Genomic DNA, 17455 nt, shown 5'->3' on the forward strand with positions numbered 1-17455 from the left:
CCTGCATAAAGTCAAGTGCTCGGCGAAATGTCGCTCCTCTGTTTTCATTGAAACAGCTCCTTATATCCGTTAGCGCAGCTAGCTAGCACCAGATGCTAACAACAACAATACACGTAAGGTATGCCTCGCTCGTGCCACACATACACACACCCTCCCGGTCCTCCCAACAGCCAGTCGGTGCCTGCCGGTGAGCGTGGAAGTGTGGTCTGCCACAAGTGGGCGGCAGGAGCGGGGCTGTCAGCATCAGCTTGTAGAATGTATTTTAAACTCGATGCGCTCTGAAACTACGGGGCGGCCGAGGACAAAAAATACACATGCGTTAATCGCGTTAAAATAATTAGTGGCGTTAAAAAATTTTTTGCGTTAACTTGACAGCCCTAATATTAATAGAAACAGGTTTCGTGAATACCTTAAAGTACTGTTGGACGGTCTTGTCAGAGACGCAGGCCTCAGCTTGAGTCTGTCCCGTCAGATAGTGCAGATACTTCTCAAAGTCTGCAGCGTTCTTCAGGAGAAGCATCGCCACGTCGTCGTCTGTGGAACAGTCTCTGAGCCGGGGGAGGATGGACCTGAGCAGACATCAGATAGTGAGTTATAACAGTTTGACTGTGGAGAGGACACAGTGCAAAGAGACATTGGAAAACATCATACACACAGCTGGAAACAAACTACTTACGTTCATGCAGTGTGGCAAATAATGGCACGAGAGCAAAGGGATGTGTATAGGATTATAGAGTTGTTATACTTTAAAACGTTATATCAATTGATTGCCTTGATGCACTGTAAACACAAAGGCAAACCTTAGACAAAAAGGATAACGACAATTTTTATTGGAACGTTTTTAGTATTTCTAAATTCTCAGTGACCATAAGACTAACAAGTAAGTAAGTATAATTCATGCAGTTTGCCTGTTAAATACATTACATACATTTGATCAGAAACTTTCCAATAAAAAAATAGATTGTACACTAAATTAAATGTAAAAACTGTATCTTGTGTGATATGCACAGTAATGACTGACACAACATTGACTTGGTGTGCATTTGAAGAAATATCTACCTTGTTTTGCAGGGAAAAAAACATTTTCGATTATTCTTCGAAGTTAGAAATTCAATCAAAATCTAAGAAGGTAGGAATCTCAATTTACTCAATCGATTTTTCCCCAGAACCTGATTATGTATGTATTATTTATTTATTTGGATGTTGCCTAGATGCATTCAAATGAGCATTGTGTCAAAGTAAAGGTTGTGTGTGTGTGTGTTATGGGCTCAGAACAGTCTCATAATACACACATGCACACAGAAGGATTATAACCGGACGCGAGAGAGAGATCAGATCAGCTGCTGAGTCTGATGGAGACACGCAGCTCTATATAATTACCTGATGCTCCGCCCTCTGTTTAGCGAGCTGAATACGAAAAATGCGTATATGAAGTGTCATGAACGCAATAAATCATACCCTCGTGGGGGCGCGCTCATGTGATTGGCTTAGAATGAAGGAGACATCTGATTGGCTATAGATAGAAAAAATTACAAGTATGAATCGGCTGACCGTCAGGGGAGTCTCAAAAAACCCACACACGAATGCAAAGCGATCCGTGCACAGAAAGCGGTTTGTGTTTGCAGGTTCAGAGGTTTTAAACGGAAAACAAATATGTGAGGATCAAAAATACACATGTAAAACTTTTTTCTGTATTTGGATTTTATTTACATGTATATGAAACGGAACACATTTGTGTGTGCATTGAAAAACACAAGTGTGGATCCGGAAATACAAGTTTGAATCATTTTGCGGATCATGAAATACAAGTGTGAATCCTTCTGTGTGCATGTGTGTATTATGAGACTGTTCTGAGCCCATAGTGTGTGTCCTAGCATTACTATACTTGTGGGGACCTAAATCTGTCTACACAGTCACGTGTGGGGACTGGCTTCCCTTATGGGGACACAATGGAGGTCCCCATGAGGGGAATCATTAATTTTAGGGTGAAGCCTTGGTTAAGGGTAAGGGTAAGAGGTTAAGGGTTAGGGTTAGGCATGTGTTGGTTATGGTTAAGGTCAGGATAAGTCTCCAGGAAATGCATGTAAGTCAATGTAATGTCCCCTGAAGTGATGTATACATGGTATGGGTATGTGTGTGTGTGTGTGTGTGTGTGTGTGTGTGTGTGTGTGTGTGTGTGTGTGTGTGTGTGTGTGTGTGTGTGTGTGTGTGTGTTACCTCTCGTGCAGAGACACGATGTCCCTGATGTTCCTGAAGATGACCTCTTTCTGGTTCAGGATGTTGACGGGGACGTGTCGGCTGGACTCCAGGTACTGAAGCTGGTGAGAGGTGAACATCTTCATCTCCTTCACAAACTCCTCCTCTCCATCAATCAGGCCCTGGATCAGTTGGCTGGAGATTAAAGGAAGTGAATGCAGATCAGATGTGATGCAGCTGTGTTTGTTTTTTCATCTGAGATTTGTTATTTGGACAATTATGTCCATCATCACAAAAGTTAAAGATGCTTTGAGAAATAAAAGCAAGAATAACCAAATTGTAGAAATAATAATTAACATACATATAACTCAAATGAATATAATTATAAATGGATGCATTCAAAAATAATTGTGCCCTTTCACTTTCCTCACAGCATATTTAAAGTAAGTCACTAGGTGAAGAGAGGAATAGATATCATCATGAAACTTCCCCAGTTTATGACTTACATAAAGACCATTTTTTTTTGTATTACAAGTTTTCGGAAATGTTATGTTTATGTAAGAAAAGCATTTTTTCATCAAGAATTTAGGAGACATCTTCTAGAGCAGGGGTGTCAAACTCAAGGCCCGGGGGCCAAATCCGGCCCGCGACTTCATTTTCTGTGGCCCCGCAAGAGCTCTGAAAGACTATTATATGTTTATTATACGATTACATGCCGATTTACAGAAGCGTTGCCCGTAAACTACATGTCCCACAATGCATCTCTCATTTGACTTTTTCCTCAGAATTTCCCTTTTTTTTCAAAATGTTAATTATAATTTTTTTCTTCAGAATTTGGCTTTTCTTTTAAAATCATTTTGTGACCTTCTCGCTGAAGAGACTTGCAATGATTTGCCCTAGACATCTTCTTTCAGATGTAGTTAATTATGAAGTTATTACCCTATCCCATAATAATCCAATGCAGAGGCAATACTGTAATATAATACATTATTTTATATATTAAATATTTATATATGTATTTTTATATAGTCTTAAAGTTACAACCGGCCCTTTGAGTGCAACCATAATGCTGATGTGGCCCGAGATGAAATTGAGTTTGACACCCCTGATCTAGAGGCACAAAGAGACAGCAAAAAACTCCTAAATGTGTATTCTAGAAGTTTTCTTTCCAGTAGTTTAAAAAAGAAAAAAACATGTTGAAGAAGCAAAACCAGTAGTGTCATGATTTAATGACATTACTAGTTTAGTATAGAAGTCAATATAATATAATTAGTGCTGTCAAAATTATCGCGTTAACGGTGGTAATTCATTTTTTGAATTAATTGCGTTAAAATATTTAACGCATTTAACGCATGTGCAGAATGGCCAGTGGCGACTGGTCATTAGGGGCAGGTGGGGCACAGCCCCACCTAGTGTCAGCAGAAAGTATTTAAAATAATGATTACAAAAAAATGCAAAAAATAAATTAAAAAATCATGTTCATGTTTATTCATCTGATTCGTCTGTACATTGCTGTTTTAGTCTGTGTTCTTCTAATTAGTGTCTACAGTGTGTGCCTATTGAGCTGTTTTGAGCCATGTGGGACAAAACCTGATCCTGCCCCTCCCTCTCCCTGTTTAAGTCAATGGTGACTGTAAAAACTACACTGCGCATGCTCAGAGTATTGTCCTATTTAATGTGTGTGGCAAAAAAATAATGACCATAGGGGCATAGAGCTGCCATCCCCACCATACGTCATCTCACATAATTCAGAGCTGATTGGCTGTAAGTACGTGTGCCGCGAAAAGTGTGGTGTGTGAAGAGGAGAGGAGAGAGAGCTGCAGTGAGGCGTCCTAAAACCAGGAAGTAAGCTGCGCATGGCTTCCCTCGACAAAAAAGCAATGAGATTTCTCCATAGGATTTTAGAAAATAGCTCCAAATAAGCTCTCTGGGAAACGTAGCTGTTAGATAAATGCACGTTTTGTTCAGCCGGATAATATCCACATGTCTACCCTACTTTTATAATTTTCGAATCATAAATCTATTGATTAGATCAGATTTATGATAGACTTTTGAAACTACAAGAACATAAGGAGAACTTTTACAAAAAAGTAATAGAGATTTTTGTCCAGAGGGATAGGCAAATGGACTTCATCTTCATGTCAAGGTAAGACTGCAATTTTATTGAAAATGGGATCTTACTAAGAGAGAACAATTCAATATTTAAATGATACAATTACATTTTTGGGGTATCCTTTTGTTGAACTGTCTGTTTAAAATTAATTGAAGCATCAGACAAAAAAAGCTTTTGAAAATAATATGATATTTTGATTTAGGTCAAAATATAATATTTGTAAACCTGAAGAGTCAGAGCCAGTGCCTCACCAGCCATGAACCTCACTGCAGAAGCTTATATATAGACATCTAAGTTTTTTGTGCCCCACCACTTTTGTACATATAAAAACGCCACTGAGAATGGCCCGCCCCGTACGTGCCACCAGTGGCAGCGCCAGGGTATGGCTGGGGTAGGCTACACCCATACCAAGAAATGGCTTAGCCCCACCATGAAAAATGATGTTAAAGTAAGCTAAATAAGTCTGCCAACTCGCGCGGAGTAAATTGCACAGACAGCAGTTAGTAAAATTGATTTCAGTAGCCACGGTTTTGAAAACTTTTGTCACGTAGTGATCGTCTTCTCAATAGAACATCTTTGATAACGGCGTGGTGTTGTTGCAGGAAGTCCCGACAGAGAATACTTTTGCTGTAGTACAGGGGTGCACATAACTGGTAGGCAGGTTATGTGAGTAATCTGAAATGCGTACCGTCACTTGTGTCACAAAGCGCATTTGCGTACCGACGTACTAGTGAAGCTTTTCCAGAAGGCGGTTAGATCACCGGACGACAGAGTCGGTCTCCGTGTGCACAGACAGGGCTGCTGTTAACGTCGGTCTGTTCAACGGAATTGTGCCAAAACTACGCCAACCGGCGGCGGAGGGAGACTCCCCCCCCCCCCCCCCCTTCACTGGAGAACTGCGCTAAAACAGCTGATCACAACGCACACACTCTGTGGTCACGAAGTTGTCTTTCATTTTGACACGCAGAAAAATGTTATAATAAACATAGATACTGTATGTTAAATGGATATATTCGCCTTCTTTCATTTATCTTTCCATTCCCACAACAATATACATAAATAAATGGCATATTTTGGACATAGTTCGAATGGTGATTAATCATGATTAATTCATTTTTAAGCTGTGATTAATCTGATTAAAAATTGTAATCGGTTGACAGCCCTAAATATAATATATAACTGCAGGATAACCTCAGAGCTCTCCTGTACTCTTCTCCTGTCGACCCGATCCCATCGAGATCCTCCTGAGGGGCTCTCAGCTGAGGGAAGGTCTCCTGTACAAACCATCATTTAATAATTATGTAAAGCCTTTTCATTGATTATTACTTGATGAAATTAATATCTACAACAACAACAACAACACAACATTGCAGTACAATTGAGTATTGCTGAGTAAAGACCTGAATACTTCATACTTCATATACAGTATGCTCAAGGTTTCAGACTATAACACCGTTGCAAAGTATTGGAGTTTACTTGTCGATTTATGCATCCTACCTTCCTCTTCTTCTCCAGATATGCGGGGCACACCCACCCCTGTCGGGCGGGGGTGGTTTTGGTGGGTTTGGTCCGCACTAGCCAGCGGTCGGGATGAACAGAGTCCAGAACCTCCACAAACTGACCCTCCTTCAGAACAAAACTCTCCTTATTCCCAAAGTCTGGACTGCAGTCAGCTCGAGCCACGTACATTTCAAAAGTCTGAGAGGAAAGAAGCAAATATGTTACAACTAGGGCTGTCAGTCGATTAAAATAGTTAATCGCGATTAATCGCAAATTAATCGCACATTTTTTATCTGTTCTAAATGTACCTTAGAGGAATATTTTTCAAGTTTTGAATACTCTTATCAACATATGAGTGGACAAATATGCTTTATGCAAATGTTTATTATCATTTGAACAATGACAAATATTCTCATGAATATTAAACACAACAACCTCTGAACATTACAAATATTCCCCTCAATTCAACCTGGAACCTCTCATACAATACAATGTGTGTGTGTGTGTGTGTGTGTGTGTGTGTGTGTGTGTGTGTGTGTGTGTGTGTGTGTGTGTGTGTGTGTGTGTGTGTGTGTGTGTGTGTGTGTGTGTGTGTCAGGGTTTCCGTTAGCCGGTAATTACCGGTTTTTAGCTGGTAAAATATATTAAAAACCGGTAAATTCAAAACCTGCCGGTCAAAATGTCTGGTAATAATTAGGAAGGCTCCGATAGATCGGCCACCGGTCATTATCGGCCGATATTCACTCTTAATAGTTTGATCGGTGCTCTCTATAAAGAACGATCAGGAGAGCTGGATCTGATCGATATGGACATAAACGCGAGTGAAGTATAACCGGACACGCGAGAGAGAGATCAGATCAGCTGCTGAGTCTGACCGAGACAAGCAGCTCTGCATAATCACCTGAAGCCCCGCCCTCTGTTTAGCTGCATGAGAAACTGACGGGCTGTCAGGAGAGAGGGAGGGAGAGGGGAAAAGAGATGATCCGTTTCTCCCGTGTTATTATTCAAAGTTAATGTAAACTTTTGAATAATGTACGTTATCTACTACAAGTAGTTTGTTTGAATGTAATAATTATGTTGTTTGTTGTTTGTGGAATCATTTATTGAAAAATGGATCTGAATTTTTCGATCTGTTACGATGATAGACTGAAGCAATATAAAAATGAGCCCATTAACTGAGTTTTAAACTGAAGCATATCTGCTCATAGTCCGGTAATGACCTGCTAACGGAAACTCTGCTACACAACTCTTACTATTATTATTGAAATATGACCGGTAAGTTTCAAATTTGTCCGGTAAAATAAATTCTGCCCGGACATTTGACCGGCGAGAAAAAATCCTAGCGGAAACCCTGGTGTGTGTGTGTGTGTGTGTGTGTGTGTGTGTGTGTGTGTGTGTGTGTGTGTGTGTGTGTGTGTGTGTGTGTGTGTGTGTGTGTGTGTGTTCGTTGGAGCTATGTGCAACTCAAGGCATATGCTCGAACAGGAGCTGCCTGGACGCTACAATCATGTTGCGCGCACTATCCGTGCTGAGTGTGCTGACTTTTCGTACAATGTCCCACTGTCTGGCTTCCTGCATAAAGTCAAGTGCTCGGCGCAGTTGTCGGCGAAATGTCGCTCCTCTGTTTTCATTTAAACAGCTCCTTATATCCGTTAGCGCTGCTAGCTAGCACCAGATGCTAACAACAGCAATACACGTAAGGTCTCTCTCGCTCGCTCGTGCCATACAGACACACACCCTCCCGGTCCTCCAGATGGCCAGTCGGTGCCTGCCGGTGAGCGTGGAAGTGTGGTCTGCCACAAGCGGGCAGCAGGAGCGGGGCTGTCAGCATCAGCTTGTAGATGGTATTTTAAACTCGATGCGCTCTGAAACTACGGGGTGGCCGAGGACAAAAAATACATGCGTTAAAATAATTAGTGGCGGTAATTTTTTTTTGCGTTAGCGCGTTATTACTATATAGTAGTATTACGCTACTACTACTACTACTACTGCTACTACTACTACTACTACTACTACCGCTATTACTACTACCGCTACTACCACTGCTACTACTACTACCGTTACTACTACTACAGCTGCTACTACTACTACTACTACTACTACCACCACCACCACCACCACTACTACCGCTACAACTGCCGCTACTACTACCACTACCACCACCGCTACTACTACCACTGCAATTACCGCTACAACTGCTACTGCTACTACTACTACTACACCACCACCGCTACTACTACCGCTGCAACTACCGCTACAACTACCGCTACAACTGCTACTGATACTACTACCACCACCACTACTACCGCTACAACTGCCGCTACTACTACTACTACACCACCACCGCTACTACTACCGCTACAACTACCGCTACTACTACTACCGCTACTACTACTACTACTACCGCTACAACTACCGCTACTACTACTACCGCTACTACTACTACTACTACCGCTACCGCTACTACTACTACCGCTATTACTACTACTACTACTACTACCGCTACTACTACTACCGCTACTACTACTACAGCTACTACTACTACAGCTACTACTACTACCACCACCACCACTACTACTACTACTACTACTACTACCACCACCACTACTACTACTACTACCGCTACAACTACCACTACTACCGCTACTGCCGCTACTACTACTACTACCGCTACTACTACTACTACCACTACTACTGCTACTACTACTACCGCTACTGCTACTACTACTACTACTACTACTACCACTACTACTACTACTAAGTGGTGGACAGTAACTACAACTATTTTTGTCAATTGACATTACTTTAGTATTTCTATTTCCTTCAACTGTATACCTTAGTGAAATTACATTAAAGGTGGGGTAGGTAAGTTTCAGAAACCGGCTCGAGTGCACTAAAATTTGAAAGTACACAGCCGAAAAGAATCCGCCCCTTCCTTCAGACTTCCTTACAGAGCACCTCCTCCAACACACATGAATGCGCACATGACGTCAGCAGACTGGTGAAAGTGGCCGCCTGTTGCTGGCGAGTCATTGAAGTACTGCTGCAATGCACGCCCAATGAGGGCACGCCCAATGAGGGCACGAGATACATTTGTGCGTGCACGAGATGGAAGGCTGACAGACAGGGCGGCAATCCAATCCGTTTAGCCGGCCCGGCTGTACTTTTTACAGTCATTACGGCTTCCACAGATGACATTTTATTATGGATTTTTTGTCAAAGCACTTAAGATATTCATTGCTATCGGGATGTTAAGAGCATTCCATGGAATATAACAAAAAGTGTATCTCGAGCCGGTTTCTGAAACTTACCTACCCCACCTTTAATTATATCTTAATACAAAATAAAAGGTCAGGGTTCTTTGTGCAAATCTGCTGCTGCTAATACTACTAAATAGAGCACATACATGAAAATGGAAAATACAAAATGTCACGTTTCTGCAGTTGTTAATACTGCTGCTGACACAGAACACACATGCAAAATATAAAATATGAAAGTACCTCTCGTCTGTCCTCCTCCCCCTCTGACTCTGATCCAGAGACGGTGCTGGTGAGAGGTGTGTGAGTGCGGTGGTGTTTGGGAGACGGTGCCCTCATCTTACTTTCATGACCACCTATAAATTAGAGACGTACGACACTATGACATGCCTGATATGAAATATGCTGGTGAGGTTATAAACAATTAAAACTAGTTAGGTTAAAATGCATGTATTTATAGACTTCTTAAGAAACTGCTTTCAAATTCAAAATTTCAGATTGAAAGTTTTTTCCCAGGCTCTCAACTTAAACTGAGAATTTCCAGATAAGGCAATTCTATATAAACTATAATGCGTGTAAAACCGGTTTTGAATGATATGATCTTTAGTTAAATGTACTAAACCTTTCTACTCTATGTTTTAGTAAGAAAACAAAGACTGAAAAAAGTTTGAAAGTTAGAAAATACAGACAACTTTACCGACCTTTGAACTTCAGTCGAGTCTTGGGAAGTGGTGTAGGAGCCATCTGTTCTTTATCATCTTTTGGAGATGCTTGATCGACTGCTTTGGTCACTTCTCTGAAACTGTATTCATAAATTGTTTGTCTATCTTCAATAGCACAATGCAAAGGATTAGCATTACAATTTAGATAACAAAACTAATCTTTCTGATCTCTGACCTTGGCACATCTGGACCAGAATCAACAGGTTCCAACATATCCGGAGCCGTGTCATAATCCGAAGGACTGGACACTGATTGAGGTAGAAACTCATGTTAATAAAATCCAAACATATGGCTTAATAGTTCCTCATTTGTTGTGATTACAGACGTGTTACTCACTGGAGCTGGCAGCAATAAGCGAGGATCCTCTCCTCTCCTGTAGTCTCCTTTGAGAGTCCTGCTCCGTCAGATTATAGGACTCCCACAGAGAGACACTCTCATTTTCTACATAGTTTTCAGCATCTATACCTGATGACGGTACCTCGGTTTGAGTCTGAGGAAGATCCTGAGTCTGAGGAAGATCCTGAGTCTGAGTCTGAGGAAGAACCTGAGTCTGAGGAAGATGTTGAGTCTGAGTCTGAGGAAGAACCTGAGTCTGAGGAAGATGTTGAGTCTGAGGAAGGTCCTGAGTCTGAGGAAGATCCTGAGTCTGTGTTTCTGCCTCAGGCTTCGGCGGTGCGACTTGCAGAGGAGTTATGGCGGCAAGCAGAGGGTGAACAGGTTTCTGGTTTATCGGAGCAGGTCTCTGAGGCGGCACTACTGTTAGGTTTCCATTGTATGAGGTCATACCAAACTTATTCACCACCTCGCATGTGTAGATCCCACTGTCAATCAGGGTCAGGTTCTTGATCACAAGAGTGCAAACACCATCCTCTGTGGTCTCAACACGGCATCGCTGATCATTAATTATTTGTTGTCCGTTTCTCAGCCAGCGCGCCATGCTTGTTTTTCCTTCGGCAACACACACCAGCGTGACTGTATCATGAAGATCTGCACTCTGGTTCTTAAACACCTCTTTGAAGACGGGTCGCATGTCTCTGCGGGTTTTGAAGCCCTTAAAGGCTGCCTGGATCTTGACAGCAGCCTCTTGCATTTGGGGTTCATCCTCAACACTGATGTCCATTTCTTGGGAGTCTTCATTTGGTGGCTGTTCTTTCTGGGGTACTGTAATTGGAGGAAGAGTAGCAGGCTGGGTTGACCCATCAACAAAAGAGACAGGAGGGTGGACGATGCTGTGGTTCGATGGTATCTCGGTCAAAGCCTCTGAGAACGTTTCATCTTCAGAAATGTAGAGGAGAGGAATTCCTTCTGAAACGTTTGTCGTTTGTCGATCCTCTTGCCTTCTTATCGGCTCGACTGCCAGTTTAATTTCCTGGTCCAGTTCCTTTCTCATTGGTTTTACTGGTTGTTTAATCGGTTGCTTGGCGTTTGCATCCTTCTCCGCGTCCTTCACCGGTTGCTTAAGCTTCTCAACAATCTCAGTGTCTTTAGCTGAAGATAGTTTCCTCTCCAATCTTGGTTTCTCTTCAACCTCTTTTTTCCAAGACTGTTTCATTGGCCGATCATCATCTGTTGTTTTCACCACAACTCTTGGCATCGTACGCTCGTCTTGATCCGTCTCCGTGTCCCTTGATGATTGCTTTTCCATTCCCCCCTTTGATTTGCTTTTAATCCTTGCGGGTGGTTTTGGAGGGGCTTCTTTTTCTAAAGTCTTTACTGGTTGTGCTAATGATTGTTTCTCCAGCTGATCTACAGAAGGCACTAGTTTAAGTGTATTTTTCTCTTGCTCTGCCTCTGTGGACACTTGTTTCAAATCTCTTTGGTCGTCCTCAGAGTCATTTACAGTAGGTTTAACTGATTGGACAATGCTCTCCTTTATATCATATCCAAGTGGTTCCTTTCCTACTGCTACCTTCACTTTAGATCTAACTGGTGGTTTGAACAGTTCATCTTCTACTACTTTGACCTTCTGTCCTGTAGACTTCTCTTCTAGCACGTTAAGTGTTTCATCCCCAATAGACTTCTCCATAGGTTTCACAGGCTGTTTTTTATCCTCAATGTTCTTCCACAGGACTTTTTCTGGATGTCGTACCTTCCTCTCAACTTCACTTGTTTTCTCCAAAGGCTTTCCTGCTTGTTTTAAGCTCTGTTCAACTTCATTTTCCTTTTCTTTTTGGTCAAATACAGCGTCTCCTAGAACTGTGTCTGACTGAGCCACATTGTGTTCAACCTTAACTAATTTCTCTGAACGCGTTCCTGGTTGTCTCTTCTCCACAAATACACCTTTCTCCATCTCAAAAGGCATTGCTTTTTCTTCCACCTCCCTGTCAACCCCATCCTCCTTCTCCAGTTGTCTCATTGCCTCGTCGACCTTCTTGTACACTTCATTGTCTTTCTCAAGTTGTGTTACATTCTGTGTTGCACAGACAACTTTTTCCAACAATCTCGCAGGTTGGACGCCCTGTTTAATGTCAAACATTGGCTCCACATCTTTGTCTAAACTTGTGATGGATGCTTTCCTAGCAGCTCTCTTTTTGGGCTCTGGAGGAACAGGTTTGGCTTCTGGGAGTCCAGGCTTCTGGTTGTCTGGAGGAGAAGCTGGTTTGGAAACAGTGCCCTTAGCCCGGGGAAGGATAGTGGGAGGCTCTACTTTTGGTGGAGTTGGTTCTAGAGCTAGACAAGAGATTGCAAGACATAATTGGTTGGCAACTTGTTAGTGTGTGGCGGTGGTTTGAGAGAGAAATAAAGGTTGTAAAGGTACATGTATTCATACGGTATGGACTGAAGCGCTAAAGGCTGGCTTTGTAAAAATTGTTCATAACAATGTTCACAACATTTACAAGACAACCCCAACCCTATCTTTTTTTCTTATAGACAATATGCCAGTATGTGAATGTCTTAACTTAAGAAATAACCGTAACCCCCAAAACTGAGGTACATAAACACAGAACCATTCATTTTTGTTTGCAGATACACTCTTACTAATTAGGTATTAAGACACACTCACCTTTCACTGTCACAGTCGCAGTGGTTTCTGCACTTCCAGCTTGACATGAGTAGCTGCCGCTGTCTTCAGGTTTGAGATCCTTGATGTGCAACTGCAGGAGGCAGACATCTTGTTTCATCTCGTACTTCCTGTTAGCTCTCAGTGGCAGCCTGTTCTTCTTCCATTGGACTGACACTCCAGGTTTAGACAGCTCACAACAGAGTATAGCTGTACCTTCCTCCTCAGCCTCTGTGCTTTGCAATTCTTCTTGGAAGAATGGTGAGAGCTCTGGAAGAACAGGTAAGGATTGGAAACACTTTAGTATAATTGGAAACTGCTAAAAGGAAAGGGGACCAAGATTTCTTTGTACATACTGTACAATGGATGGTTGTGACTGTAACAATAGCAGCTCACCAGAAAGTCTAGAGGCTTAAAAAGTACTTTTAGTTTGGTATTGTATTGAATGCATGCATGATACAAAATGTCTTATTGCCAATTGTACAAACCTGTCACTGTAACAGTAGCAGAGGTCTCTGCACTTCCTGTTTGACATGAGTAGCTGCCGCTGTCTTCAGATTTGAGATCCTTGATGTGCAGCTGGAGGAGGCAGCCATCTTGTTTCATCTCGTACTTCCTGTTAGCTCTCAATGGCAGCTTGTTCTTCTTCCATTGCACTGACACTCCAGGTTTAGACAGCTCACAACACAGAGAGGCTGATCCTCCCTCCTCAACCTCTGTGCTTTGCAACTCTTCTTGGAAGAATGGTGGGAGCTCTGGAAGAATAGGTAAGGATTGGAAACACTTAAGAGTAATGGGAAAATTCTCAAATGAAAGGGGAGCAAGTTTTCTTTGTACATACAGTAGAATGGATGGTTGCGACTTTAACACAAGCAGCTCACTTGAAAGTCTACGGTAGAGGCTAAAAAATACTTCTAGTTTTGGTATTTTATTGAATGCATGCATGATACAGAATGTATGTTTGCCAATTGCACACACCTTTCACTGTCACAGTAGCTGTGGTCCCTGAACTTCCTGCTTGACATGTGTAGCTGCCGCTGTCTTCAGGTTTGACATCCTTGATGTGCAGCTGAAGGAGGCAGCCATCTTGTTTCATCTCGTACTTCCTGTTAGCTCTCAGTGGCAGCCTGTTCTTCTTCCATTGGACTGACACTCCAGGTTTGGAAAGCTCACAACAAAGTATAGCTGTACCTTCCTCCTCAGCTTCAACACTTTCTAAGTCTTTCTCAAAGAATGGAGGGAGATCTGGGAAAATCAACAAGGAAAAACAGATTGATGAATGTGATTGGAACCAGGTAATCTAAAGAAGTACAAGAAAACTTTATGCATAAAATGCATGAAGTTTAAAGCAAAAATGTTCTACTAAAGTATGAATCATCCAAATGCACAAACCTTTCACTGTCACAGTTGCAGAGGTCTCTGCACTTCCTGCTTCACATGAGTAGCTGCCGCTGTCTTCAGGTTTGAGATCCTGGATGTGCAGCTGTAGGAGGCAGCCATCTTGTTTCATCTCGTACTTCCTGTTAGCTCTCAGTGGCAGCCTGTTCTTCTTCCATTGGACTGACACTCCAGGTTTAGACAGCTGACAACAGAGAGAGGCTGATCCTCCCTCCTCAGCCTCCACACTTTGCAATTCTTCTTGGAAAAATGGTGGCAGCTCTGGAAAAAAGGGTTTGAAAAACGTTAGTTCAATGGGAAGGTGAATGAAAACAAAATGAAAAGGGACCAAGTTGTCTTCGATCATACATACAGTATCAAAAGCTGTCTGAATACTTAAAATGCAGATGGATGGGACTGTTATGCCTTCAGCTCAGCGGAAAGTTTAGACAATAATGAATACTTTAAGTTTTGGTATTGTATTGAATGCATGCATGACACAGAATGTCTTATTGCCAAATGCACAAACCTTTCACTGTCACAGTCGCAGAGGTCTCTGCACTTCCTGTTTCACACGAGTAGCTGCCGCTGTCTTCAGGTTTGAGATCCTTGATGTGCAGCTGCAGGAGGCAGCCATCTTGTTTCATCTCGTACTTCCTGTTAGCTCTCAATGGCAGCCTGTTCTTCTTCCATTGCACTGACACTCCAGGTTTAGACAGCTCACAACACAGAGAGGCTGATCCTCCCTCCTCAGCCTCTGTGCTTTGCAACTCTTCTTGGAAGAATGGTGGGAGTTCTGGAAGAATAGGTAAGGATTGGAAAAAATGTTAGCGTAATGGAAAAATGCTCAAATGAAAGGGGAGCAAGTTGTTTTTGTACATACAATACAATGGATGGTTGTGACTAACACTAGCAGCTCACCAGAAAAACTAGAGGCTTAAACAACACACACTGACACATGTCTCATTTTTAAAATTCTAAACGGCAAGGCACCCCCACCACTCTGCACTTTTATACAGCAGAAAAATTCAAACAGCCAAACCACAAGGTCTGCCCTAAGAGGGGACTGTGTGGTCCCTCTTAGGTCCAGTTCCTTTGGTAAACACTGTTTCTCTGTGAGGGCACCAACACTCTCGAACAAAATACCAATACAGATAAGGAATAACACCTCCTATCATACATTTAACCACAATCATAAGAACTGGCTTTTAAGCAACCAAAAATATGAACACTTTTAACTGCATCAAGGTATGATGGTATTTCATCAGTTTGCTTGTTCCTCTCTATTGTTGTACTGCTGTTGTCTGCTGAACTCTATTTAATTATGTTTTTATTTCTCTAGTCTTGTTGTGGTCATTTAACATCTTGCCAAGGACAACAGTTGAAAATTAGCCTGCTGGCTAATACTGGCTCATTTACAGCAATGTGGATTCATGTGCACTGTCCTTTAAATAAATAAAACTAAAAAGTACTTTTAGTTTTGGTATTTTATTGAATGCATGCATGATACAGAATGTCTTATTGCCAATTGTACAAACCTTTCACTGTCACAGTAGCAGAGGTCTCTGCACTTCCTGTTTGACATGTGTAGCTGCCGCTGTCTTCAGGTTTGACATCCTTGATGTTCAGCTGGAGGAGGCAGCCATCTTGTTTCATCTCGTACTTCCTGTTAGCTCTCAGAGGCAGCCTGTTCTTCTTCCATTGCACTGACACTCCAGGTTTAGACAGCTCGCAACACAGAGAGGCTGATCCTCCCTCCTCAGCCTCTGTGCTTTGCAATTCTTCTTGGAAAAATGGTGGAAGCTCTGGAAAAAAGGGTTTAAAAAATGTTAGTTCAATGGGAACGTGAATGAAAACAAAATGAAAAGGGACCAAGTTGTCTTCGATCATACATACAGTATCAAAAGCTGTCTGAATACTTAAAATGCAGATGGATGGGACTGTTATGCCTGCAGCTCACCGGAAAGTTTAGACAATAATGAATACTTTAAGTTTTGGTATTGTATTGAATGCATGCATGACACAGAATTTCTTATTGCCAAATGCACAAACCTTTCACTGTCACAGTCGCAGAGGTCTCTGCACTTCCTGTTTCACACGAGTAGCTGCCGCTGTCTTCAGGTTTGAGATCCTTGATGTGCAGCTGCAGGAGGCAGCCATCTTGTTTCATCTCGTACTTCCTGTTAGCTCTCAATGGCAGCCTGTTCTTCTTCCATTGCACTGACACTCCAGGTTTAGACAGCTCACAACACAGAGAGGCTGATCCTCCCTCCTCAGCCTCCACACTTTCTAAGTCTTTCTCAAAGAATGAAGGGAGCTCTGGGAAATCAGCAAGAAAAAACAGAAAGGTACATGTGATTGGAACCAGGTAATCTAAAGAAGTACAGGAAACCTTTATGCATAAAATGCATGAAGTTTAAAACTAAAATGTTCTAATAAAGTATGAATCATCCAAATGCACAAACCTTTCACTGTCACAGTAGCAGAGGTCTCTGCACTTCCAGCTTGACATGAGTAGCTGCCACTGTCTTCAGGTTTGAGATCCTGGATGTTCAGCTGCAGGAGGCAGCCATCTTGTTTCATCTCGTACTTCCTGTTAGCTCTCAGTGGCAGCCTGTTCTTCTTCCATTGCACCGACACTCCAGGTTTAGACAGCTCACAACACAGAGAGGCTGATCCTTCCTCCTCAACCTCCACACTTTCTAAGTCTTCCTTGAAGAATGGTACAATCTCTGCAAAAAAATGTGTATGGATTTGAAAAAAAAAGCCGTTTTCAATCTCAAGTGGAATACAAAAAATGCTTGAGACCTAACAAACATAACACTTTACTCTGGTAATGAATATATTTTCAAAGCTTCCGACCAACTTTTAATGTAGATGGTGGCAACACATTCCTGAAACTTCAGACAATATTGAGAAAGTACCCCTTGTTCTGTTGTGCGGTTGCATGCATGCAGAGCAAACAATAGCAAACTGAATTCACCTTTCACTGTCACTGCTGCAGAGGTCTCTGCATTTTCTGCTTGACATGAGTAGCTGCCGCTGTCTTCAGGTTTCAGGTCCTTGATGTGCAGCTGGAGGAGGCAGCCATCTTGTTTCATCTCGTACTTCCTGTTAGCTCTCAGTGGCAGCCTGTTCTTCTTCCATTGCACTGACACTCCAGGTTTAGACAGCTCGCAACACAGAGACGCTGATCCTCCCTCCTCAGCTTCCACACTTTTTAAGTCTTCCTTAAAGAATGGAGGGAGCTCTGGTATATCGGCAAGAAAAAACAGAAAGGTACAGTGAT

General features: G+C 42.2%; 1 protein-coding gene across 1 annotated transcript in view; it reads right to left on the reverse strand.

Moving 5' to 3' along the window:
- The window catches only part of obscna (obscurin, cytoskeletal calmodulin and titin-interacting RhoGEF a), an 88117-nt gene that overhangs the window by 33059 nt on the left and 37603 nt on the right, over positions 1-17455 (reverse strand). Inside the window, exons 35-51 of the mRNA XM_034236358.1 lie at positions 17150-17416; positions 16632-16898; positions 16219-16485; positions 15705-15971; positions 14696-14962; positions 14182-14448; positions 13768-14034; positions 13278-13544; positions 12793-13059; positions 10125-12458; positions 9964-10036; positions 9768-9868; positions 9310-9422; positions 5807-6007; positions 5501-5583; positions 2218-2391; positions 410-569 (exon numbers count right to left, since the gene is read on the reverse strand). Of these exons, the coding sequence (XP_034092249.1) occupies positions 410-569; positions 2218-2391; positions 5501-5583; positions 5807-6007; positions 9310-9422; positions 9768-9868; positions 9964-10036; positions 10125-12458; positions 12793-13059; positions 13278-13544; positions 13768-14034; positions 14182-14448; positions 14696-14962; positions 15705-15971; positions 16219-16485; positions 16632-16898; positions 17150-17416 (5642 nt within the window). The remainder of the gene's footprint in view (positions 1-409; positions 570-2217; positions 2392-5500; positions 5584-5806; positions 6008-9309; positions 9423-9767; positions 9869-9963; positions 10037-10124; positions 12459-12792; positions 13060-13277; positions 13545-13767; positions 14035-14181; positions 14449-14695; positions 14963-15704; positions 15972-16218; positions 16486-16631; positions 16899-17149; positions 17417-17455) is intronic.

Source organism: Gymnodraco acuticeps, unplaced genomic scaffold, assembly GCF_902827175.1.
Source record: "Gymnodraco acuticeps unplaced genomic scaffold, fGymAcu1.1, whole genome shotgun sequence".
Classification (NCBI taxonomy): Eukaryota; Metazoa; Chordata; class Actinopteri; order Perciformes; family Bathydraconidae; genus Gymnodraco; species Gymnodraco acuticeps.